The sequence below is a fragment of the Lotus japonicus genome, chromosome 4, assembly GCF_012489685.1.
Source record: "Lotus japonicus ecotype B-129 chromosome 4, LjGifu_v1.2".
In the NCBI taxonomy this organism is placed as follows: Eukaryota; Viridiplantae; Streptophyta; class Magnoliopsida; order Fabales; family Fabaceae; genus Lotus; species Lotus japonicus.
Genome location: NC_080044.1, coordinates 50,000,083 through 50,011,003, shown reverse-complemented (window position 1 = coordinate 50,011,003; position 10,921 = coordinate 50,000,083). Strand labels below are relative to the sequence as shown.

Here is a 10,921-nt window from a genome sequence, read left to right as displayed (position 1 = left end):
AAGAGGAAAAAATTATATAAAAATTTATTAGTTTTCCAAAAAAACATCATTTGGTATGATTTTAGTTTATTTTGTTTTAATCCTGGGATCCTTGTATTATATGTTATTGTTTTTTAAATTTTTGTTCCATTTACCGAAAAACATCTCGCAGAGCATACCAAAACCCATGAACAATGTTGTGCCGGAAAACAACAGATTGGGAAGGAGGCGGAAAGCAACAGAAGAAGGAGGAAAAGCGAGACAAAAGAGAGGCAGGGGAAAGAGAAATGAGATATTAGGGACAGAGGATGGTGACAAATATATGTGACAGATGATCTCCAACCCTGGTTTATTAATACGCAAACAAGGAAAAAACAAGGGAACGGTTTTACTGGAAATGTAAAAACCATCATCTGAGATACAAACATTACGTAAATTACATTTAATTATATTGTTAATAATGCAAGAAGATTCCGAAAGGTAGTTTTGATAGACGAGTTTACAGGCCTAAAGGTACTCGAATAAGAGATGAATTTGACATAAGTCTTCCTTGTGTTTGGACCAAGAACTTTGAATTTCGACGGATAATCGTCGTTTACATTGAAACCATACACCGCGAACCTTGTGGCGAATATCAAACATTCTCCATTAACAACAGTGAAACCCTTGATTAGATCGTCAAGAATCCCCAGCTGTCCTATGTTCAGGTTTTGAATAAGGACCCATGAACCAGGCGCACCTTCTAAAGAAGAAGTCCAAAAAGTAAAGGTCGATCCAATATTTCGAACTAGACACAGAGACTCGGTTGACGTCCATCGGCTACCCCATTTGAAGACCCCGTATTCACCATGAAAAGGATCCTGAGCAGCCTCAATAGGCAGGGGTAGGGTGGATTTTTTATTTTCCCCAAATGAGTATTTCCCTATGAATGGGGGTGGATTATCCTCCGAAACTGAATGCTCTCCATCGCTGTAATCGATAGTGGTTGACATAATGTACAAAGTATCATTGACAACTGCAACTTGATCCAGTTCCAAACCCCTTAGCCCGAAATTAAGATCACCTTCGATAACCTGCCAATCATATTCAACAAAGTTAAATTCCTTGATCACATATGGGTGTAACCATCGATGTTCAACACCCGCTATATAGATCAATTTATAATCGTTCCCAACTGTGTCAGATGGAACGAATATGATCTGCATTCCAAGTTCATGACGATTTTTGCTATCTTCCATGGGAGATCTGAGTAGTGCCCAGTAACCTGTGACAGGATTGCAAATGCACGGTTTTGGTGGCTTACTATCCACTATCTCAAATTCAACCAGGACCAACCCATTCCACTAAGCGAGAATTCTCCAATAACTGTTAAATAAGTTCAAGAATTGAATTGGCAATCCTGGTGAAGGACCATTATTGAATAAATGATAGAAGTCCATCCCCATAGGTGCTGGAACATCAGCGAAAGCGAAAACGTGCATGTCGCCGCGTTGAAGCATGTTGCGGGCTTGTTGACGGCAATAATTGAGCTCCATTGAGAAATCTACTTCGGGGGATACACTCCTAAACTTACAATTAAGGTATGCGGGTGCACGAGATAACACCTCATACAGGTGATGAACACTTAACTCCATGCTTGAAACACAAAACAAGTTAAGAACATAGGGAACACTGGAAAACTAGAAGATGCAAAAGGCTCTTGCTTGAAATTCGGTATGGGTGTGAAGACAAAAGACTACGACTGTCAAACAACCACTTATCCCAAAAGCTTAAGCTGTTGGGTAAGGGTCATTTTAATAGTTTTATATTATTCTAACACGCCCCCTCACGCAAGAGCCCTTTGGGCTTGAAGCGTGGATAAAGCACAGGCCCGACTACCATGTGCTTAATTAAATTCCACATTTTTAATTAGAAAGTGAAGGGAGCGGGGATCGAACTCTAGACCGCTAAGTCACAGAGGCTCTGATACCATGTCAAACAACCACTTAATCCCAAAAGCTTAAGCTATTGGGTAAGGGTCATTTTAATAGTTTTATATTATTCTAACAACAACCACGAAGAAATTTATAACATTCGCGGCACTTGTGAGGGCATTCAATTGGTACGTTACGGAAACGGATGACCGTGCCAGAACTCGATCTAAGTGGACGACGCGTGGAAACGCGTGATTGATATAGGGTTAAAATATGTTTACGATCCACTCATTCATTGGTCCGTTTGAGTTTGGTCTCTATTTTTGTAAAGTACGGAAATCAACCCTTTGAAGACAAATACCTTGACAAACACCCTATCTCCGTGAGAGCTCCCGTGTGCTTGGCAAATGGGAAGAACATGAAGAAGCTTGTATGGATGAAGGACAGGGTGGGAGGCACCCATGTTTATTATATTTAATTTAATTTTTTTTTAACTTTTAATGATGTTGAATCAAAAAAAGTGAAAAGAAAAAAAATATTTATTTAATGTTAATTGCAAATTTTATTTTTAAAATTAGTCACCATTATTAAATAACTGGTACGGCTACAAAGCTTCCAAGGTGCCATTTGTCAATACCACGGGAGCTCCGCCGGGGGCAAGGAAGATAAAAAAAGGTAATCAAGGGATGGTTACCTTACTCTAAAGAAATTAGGGACCAATCTGACCCTTATAAGTTATAACACAAGAACCAACAACATATTTAACCTATAAAAATGGGATAAAAATTCCTTCAAGCTCGTGAAAGTAGAGGCACTTATTTTTTAAAAAAAAAGGATAATATTAATTAGGATCCCTATTATTTATTGGTAAATGTTTTTTTTTGAACTTCATTATTGGTAAATTATAACTTACTACTACCACATGTGTTTTTCTTAAGAGTTAAGTTAGCATATATGACCGGGACCTTTATAACCTTTTGCATTTGGACTAAAATATTCTCAAAATTAAAAGAAAGTTAAATTGTGTCCTTTTTGTAATTTCGCGGACCTACAAACTTCCTATTTTCTCCCACCGCATATCCCACCAATGGCCTTCGAGTTTTCTGCGCGTTTCTACTTCACGCGCGCTTCTTCATCACAGTTTCACAGCACCAAGTTCTGTCAATCTTCCTTTAAATTATGTGTGGCCAAATAATTTGAATGCACTGGTACGATTTTGAGAATAACTTCATATATTCCTTTCTCATATTTTATTCTCTGCATCCAAACAGAGCATTAATACAGAATTTCCATTTGAATGCTTGGGAATAAATAATAACGAGAAAGAGAGTAGAAAGAGAAAAGATGTAAATAATAATAGCATACACATCTGCAACGTCCATTCCCTTATAATTCACATGTGCCCCGTAGTCCATCACCTTTGACCTTGAGAGTTAAATAATAATAAGTGAATTATTTTCATATTAATTTTATTATAAAATCATACCCATTTTAGTAAATATACAACCAACAAATGTTTTCAATAGTATTATCCAAACTTGATTCATGATATCAAACTATATTTCTAAATAAAAAGCTTCAAACATAAATCACATTACAACTAACCTACTTTGGAGAGATTGTAGTAGTTATTCACACCCCCTTTTAATTTCTACGTATATTTTTATTCATAGACTCTTGAAACTGCCAAACAAGTAGGGAGGAGAAGAGATAATTATCCGATAAAGCTGATCCCTTGGCTCGCACACAGGGTCTGGGTTATAGAGACTACATAAAGGTGACAAAGGATATGATGTGACAAAACGCTAAAGGTGACAAGATCTCGCATCTCGAAGCTCGAGGTTTACTATTTGAAAGTGATGTGAAATGAAAGGTAATGAGAAAGGCTACGTTGCAAAAGATGAAGCATTGTTGGTCCTCGTGCGCTTTCGAGTAGAGGATGAGGGAGGGTACGAGTAAGTGGGCGACTACGGCTGTGTTTGTTTTCAGTGGGCCACTCAAAAGAAGTTTTTAGTCTTTATGTAACTTTGGCAGTTCTCCTTAAAATGCATCATTTTTTTTAGGTAAATTCTGTGGTACCCATAATTTTTTTTGGTTGTGTACCCAGATTATGTTATTTAATAGATTATTTCTATGTTGTTCAACATAAATTTGACATTTTCAAATTTTATTTTACTTTTTAATTAACTTCATTCCATAAAATTTATTTTTTAATGAAAAATAGACGAGTAGTGAAAACGAACGATGGTGGTGGCGATGCGCGTCAAATGACCATATTTGACTAAAGAAAAAAGGTTAAAAAACACAACAAAACAAATTTGACATCTCTAACAATGAAATACTACATTACTATAATATAATAAAATCAAACTTTTAATGGATATATTATTTTTTACTACTAATTTAATACATTTTGGGTACCACGCCTTGAATTGACTTAAGGTACCACAGCAAGCACCTTTTTTGTAATAGTTTTATTTTACACGACTTGTTTTAAGAAATTGTAATAACTGAAGATAAACATTTTTTTGAACTAATAACATTAAAATTTGTTGAACGTGAAATGTTTTTTTTAAAAAATCTGTGTTTAAGGAAGATAAAGGTTAATGCTATATATTTGGTAAATTAAGAACCACATACACCTTACTCACTAGTCACTACTAACCCAAAACAAACTTTCATCTTAATTTCAAAAAAACAAAAAAAAAACAAAAAAACTTTCATCTCTTTAATTTATCACTTCAACATTTATTGAACATATTTGGAAAATCCATATTCACTACAACTCACCGGTCTACCATTTTGGAAACTAAAATTCAAACATACTGTAAATGGGACTGATGTTGATCGTTCTGCTAATGTATTTATTGTCAGGTGGCCACTGTTTGTCTATAAAAGGATGTTACCATACTCTCTTTTTGAACTAGTTGAAAAGGACACTACACTAAGGAGTGGAGATCTTTGCACATAAAAGGCACGTAGGTGGAGGGAAAATCCCCTACACAAAACCTTACTTGTAGTTACCTTTTGGAAACAGATGGTATGGAGATCTCAGCACATAACCCCCACGTGAAAGGATTTTGCAGTTACTTTGCTCAGCCTGAAAAGGTATGTCATAAATTTTGTCTTGCAGTTATTGTTATGACATTTACCATTAATAGGAAAACTGAATTTAAAGAATGTTATGCACGTAGGTATCCTTCATACCATTTAATAAGATATTTTGGAAATACTGGGAACCCCAGATAACTGGCAAACCTGTTAAAGTCACAGATTCCGAGGGCAACCGTTTCTTCTTGACAGTGGGTTATAGAGACTGCATTCCCGGACTTAAATATGGTGTGGATTCAATGCTTGAATTCTACAATTTGAAGGGCCCTCACCTTTTGAAATTTGTCTGCGGGACGTCACCGGAACCTCTGTGCTGGGAGATGAAAATATGTAGACGTGTTGGAGCCAGTTTCGATTATCCATGTTTGGTTGCAAGGGATAGGGTTGTTTCTGATTCCTTTCTGGAGGCTAAGGTTGCTTTGGTATGTATGGACTTTTAAAGGGATATATCATTTGATCTAATATTATGTAAACATTGAACAAAGTTTTAAATACAACTTTTGTTGTTTACGTTTTTTTTTGTGCAGGTGATTCCTTCCAAGGTGTGTAAGAAATGGCTCCCTGCAACACAAAAAAAGGTAGTTGTCATTGCTGATGACTACAATGTTGTGGAGACTGTTCAAATTCATACCCGCCATTATCGAAACAGCGTCACTCGTACTTTACGCGGTACGGCCTGGTTTAACATCGTTCGACAACTAGACCTATCAAGGGGAGATAAGCTTTATTGCTACTTTGCACGAGACACGGATTTCCTCCACCTTCGAGTCTCAGGTTGACCTTTTAAAATCAACCATGTGGATAAGTCTTCGGTACGTTTGATATGCTATATTTTGTAAGTACATGGTTTAACATGGCTATTATAAGTGTGTAAAGTTTGTTAGATAATATTAATCACGTCTCTAGGTGTGTGCGGAGTGTGTTACACCGTTTTTTGTAAGATTATTATAATCGGCCTCACACGTTGATTGAAAAGTTTGTGCACACTTGAACTGCATTTGTACAATGTTGTATTTTGTAATACGGCCATGTAATAATATATGTTGATCGATCGCATTTAAATTATAGTGTTGGATTTCAAACAAAAACTGACCCAGTGCCATAATATATTCAGTTCAAATACCTAAGCAAATACACTTGTTCAAAATATAACGTTCCAGTGCAGAAAGGATACATGACACTTTTTGAAAACTGTAATTTATGCTACGATCTAACATTTTATATTGGGTTTTTTTGCAATCTTGCAATCTCCTTCCGAAGTTGTTGAATCTCTATATGGGTTTTGTTGCAATCTCCCAATCTCCTTCTCCAGTAGTTCAATCTCAACATCCCTGCACGCGATTTGTCTATCTTTCTTGCGCAAAGCCTCCTCTAAATCCTTTACATGGTAAAAGTTGAAGTCTCTAATCCTCTTTTTAAAAAGTACACACAGAGAGTTCACTGCAATCCAGGAAACTGACTCACGGGCCAAATCAGGAGTACGAGCATATTTACCTTGGAACGCCATTATTCGGCCTCGTGGCCCGCAAGAGAGTGTGACCGCAAATTGGTAATGTATAATTGTCAGATTTGGGCAAAATAGAGTTATAGTTTGTTTAAAAAGCTATACTGTAGGAAGAACATGAAATTAGTAATGACAATTGAACATGATACCTTCACACTGATTCTGTTGGGACACATTTTGACTAGAACTGTAAGACCCAAGATTTTAAGCTTAGGATCAGTGGAAGAGATTTCCATTTACGATTAGGGTTGATGTATTGTGAAGGGAAACCTGAACTAGAGTTTACCAAATGAAATAAATTTATGAAGGAGAAAGTTCAGGAAAAGTCAAAGGATTACATCATGATCGATAAAAGTTATAGTACGATCGTTATACGCTTAACCTAGATCAGAAACCCTAGTATATAGCTAATTTTCACTTTTAGGCACGATGGAAGTTAATTCCATAAATCTTCAGAGAAATGTTAGAACTTCTCTTTTTCCATATATCAAAATCGTTTCGAGGCGAAACTCTAGGATCTACGAACGTCCGATTCCAATCATCGGAAGTTTGCCGAAACCGAATCCCTGGTATTTCAAAACCCTAGAATCACCCGACTATGGGGACTTTTTCTATTCAGAGCTTCAAATGAATATTCCACACGCGTACACCCATTTCTCTTGATGATTTCAATCTTTCTTCAGAAGGAAGTTTTCCATTCCGACATTCGATGCAAAAAGCAACTTATCGGGTAAAATAGTTTTACACCGACTATGCTTTAGTTGCCAAAAATATAAGGAGACCTCATTTTAGTTTTGGAATTCTTTCGCCAAAACCTATCTTAGAATTCACGGAGAATGACGCCGGAAAAATCAGATTCGCGAAACTTTCATTTTCCCGCGAATTTCCATCTTCTATATATAGCAAACAAGTGAGAAAAAAACACAAAACTCCTCCATTTTCTCTCCTCAAGGCCGCGAGTTCATCCAAGGAAGAAGGAAGAAGAATTTTCTTCATTACTTGCTTGATCGTTGATCCGTTAGTTGCTGCTTCAAGGTTTCGAGGTATAGTCGCTAATCCTTACCTCTGATCGCTTTTTCCATAGCTTTTCTGTAGACTTTTCTGAGCGGATAGTTTATGGGTTTTTGCAAAACTATCCTGAATCTTTCATTTCTGATTCTAAACCTCTTCCTTATGTGCCCAAGATCACTTCTGCCGGGTTAGATTTTCCGTTATGTCGCCGGAATTCCGCCGGAATCAATTTTAGCCTAAAATACCCATTTTTGGAGTTTTTGGAGTAAAGCTTCAACCTTTAGGCTGAAAACTATCGCCTTAGCTTAGTGCTAGTAGGATTAGTTGTCATAAACGTCGTTGGTGACGTCCCTGCAAAATTTTATTTTTGGGATTTCAGTTTTGAAAAATCCTAAGTTAAAAATCATGACCAAAATACCCCTGCGACAGTTTTTGATCCGATAATTTTTCCGAGTTCAGAATACCCTTAGTTACGGCTTATGAAAGCATAGGAACCAAGTTTGATCGAAGAAAAATCGAGCCCCATAATTGCACAAAGTGGCCGAACCTATTAAAGGGGGAGGAGGAAATTTCCTTTTCCGAAAACTTGTCTTTTCGCGCTAGATTATCGTACCTTAGAGTATAGATTACTTCGAGTAACCTTAGTAAGTATCGATAGCTTAGTTTTCGATAGATTCTGATAGTATTTCTGTGGTTTTGCTCTAAAGGTGATTTTGAGGAATTCCCAGAGGAGCAAGCCTTTGATTGTGAACAAGTGTTAGGAGATCGTCCTGGAGAATCTACAGGTGAGGGCTTCTCACTGAATCTCTAGTTAATGCTTAGGGTCGATGCTTTCGACATTGTTTACTGTTTATGCACTGGATTGTGTGTGATTGGAAAATGTTTTCTGAGGCTTCGGCTGACAATGTAGATGATTCATCTACTGAATGTTTTTGAGATTGACTTATATGCTATGTGCTATGTGGGTAATCTAGGATGTGTGGTGCATGCCTTATATGCTAAGTGCTAGGTGGTTATTGCTTAATAAGTTGATATATGACATGTTGATTGACTGTGATGATCTAATTATGCTTTTGCAAAGAAATCTGAGATTCTGAATGGTGAGAATAGCGGGCAGGTCATGCCGATTTTATTTTGAGAGTTTTGAGAAAGCTTGATAGGACGAATGAGAGTCGGGCCTTGTTATGATGTTTATGGATCGAGACATTCTCTGGAGTCATTTGGGGATTTGGAGATCCCGAGAACTTATAGGATTTGCGATAAGACTAAAAGGATATTAATTTGAAAAGAAAACTCATAAGACATTAAACAACATCTAAATCTTTAAGTAATGGCGTTAACCTCGAAAGGAAGCTTTGGATGCAAATCTTAGTTGTGGAAAGCGAGAAGTGTCGTCGGATCCCAAGTAATGAGAATGAGAAGGTTAACGCCATTACTGAGGCGTGAGACCTTGTGAATGCGGGATACTTCACTGAGGCGTGAGACCTTGTGGAAAGCATGGATCTTCACTGAGGCGTGAGACCTTGTGATGAGCATTGAACTTCACTGAAGCGTGAGACTTCGTGCAAGTGTGTAAATTCACTGAGGCGAGAGACCTTGTGAAAGCATAAAACTTCACTGAAGCGTGAGACTTTGTGAATGTGTGAGACTCCACTGAAGCGTGAGACTTCGTGAGAGCATTGATGACTCGAAGAGTTATCGTGAGTGGTTGCACTCATTTTATGATTATTGTATTTTGTCGCAGAATCGACTTTTACCTTAGGGTAAGCTTTTAGAGACAATAATTTACCTAGAAGACGTGGCGACGTGTCGAGTGAGGTCGGAGACGTTGTTTGGCTAATCACATTGCATTCATGCACACATAGGAGGTTAATACACGGCGTGATTACCGGACCTCGGTGGATTCCAAAATGGTCATAAGACCCGGATTTCCGCGTAAGAGCGCTGTTAGGTGACTCTTAGTAGTTGATCTGACTACCATGTGGTGTAAGAGGCACGCGGGCCGAAATGGTCTCACCGTGGCTGGTGTTAGGGCTGATCCGTTTGATGTCCACCACGTTCCGGATTGCATATTGGTTGACTGGGTTAACCTGCATATCATTTCATGCGACATGCATACTGACTTAGTTGATGAGTGTGTTTGATACTTGTTAGTTCTACTTGATGCATGTTAACTGTGTTTTACTGTCGTTATATTCTTTGTGGAATAATGCAACCCTAGGATGTTATCCCTAGTTATAAGCCTAAGAGGCTAATCTTTTAATGGTATCTATTGGTGGTATTATTTATATAATTCTTTGGAGTTGACCCTCGCGTCTTCTGTGTGTGCTTTGGCGAACAAACGCCCTTTGTCATATCTCTTTGGCGGGCTGATTCATGATGGTTCATCCTTCGGGAGGAACTAGGGTTGAGATGCAGGAACTGGAGCGTATCGCGGTTGCGAGAGGAGGACGGATGGTGTATGTAGACTAGGTCGTTCTGGATTTCGAATTTGGACGACGATCATGCTAGCATGTAGGATTGAGTGTTAGTGTGAGCTCCTCGAGATGGGATTAGTGTAGGAGTAGAGTCCTAGCTCTGAACATCATTTGTTCCTTTGGGAACAGGGTAGTTTCCCACCTATAGCTTTTTGTGTGGTTTCTTTACGGGAATCACAGGGAGTTGGTTGGACTTAGGAGGTCTTGTTTTAGGCCATCTGGGCTGACTTATTCTCAGTTTTGAGGGATGGTGTTGCGGACACTTCACCTTTTTATTTGGTTTGTACATATTGCCTACGGGCGTTACAGTTTTCTTTCCGTCACTGGAGGTTACTCGTGACGAGGTTGTTACTTACAGCGGGGGCTGTTTATATATTGTATATTAGTTTTATTACTTTTCGCATTTGGGTTTTATTTAATTCAGTCTTGTCTTAGTTATTATCGAAACAAAAAATATATATATATATATTCACGTTTTTCCGCATTAAGTTTATTTTGGTTACTAAAGTGACGCCACCGAAATCGGGGTGTTACATTGTGGTATCAGAGCTTGTCGAGTCTTTCGGGAGTTGTTGGGGAATAGGTCTTCTGTGCTAGGTTGTGTGACTCTGCAAAGAGTGAAAATTGATTGTCTGCAAGCGATTTTTCGCTTAAAAATTGATTGAAGTTATTGCTTACTCATATTGTATAGTGATGCCAGATGCTATCTTATGATGAGTACTAACTGTTTGTCTAACTTAACAGAACATGGTGAACACTAACCAGTTAGCAGAGATGATGGCCACTATGGCCCAAGCGGTGACGGCACAAGCGAATGATAATGCTATGAGGCGTGCTGCTGAGGAGGCACGTGAACAGCATCAGCGCCAGAGGGAAGTAACTCTGGACCAAAACAAAGGCCTCAATGACTTCAGGAGGAAAAACCC

General features: G+C 38.2%; 1 protein-coding gene across 1 annotated transcript; it reads right to left on the bottom strand.

The window, feature by feature from the left end:
• Positions 1-425: 425 nt before the first annotated feature.
• Positions 426-2,355, bottom strand: LOC130712888 (uncharacterized). The gene is made up of 2 exons (XM_057562704.1): positions 2,254-2,355; positions 426-1,322 (listed from the first exon to the last, which is right to left on the bottom strand). The coding sequence occupies exons 1-2, from the start codon at positions 2,353-2,355 to the stop codon at positions 426-428; spliced, it is 999 nt and encodes a 332-aa protein (XP_057418687.1).
• Positions 2,356-10,921: the final 8,566 nt, after the last annotated feature.

What these genes read in the sequence shown, in the direction of transcription:
- LOC130712888 (XM_057562704.1), bottom strand. Translation starts at nt 2,355, where the DNA reads ATGGGTGCCTCCCACCCTGTCCTTCATCCATACAAGCTTCTTCATGTT. An exon ending in GAGATAGGGTGTTTGTCAAG is followed by an intron (nt 1,323 to 2,253) that starts GTATTTGTCTTC and finishes ATTCTCGCTTAG; the next exon opens with TGGAATGGGTTGGTCCTGGT.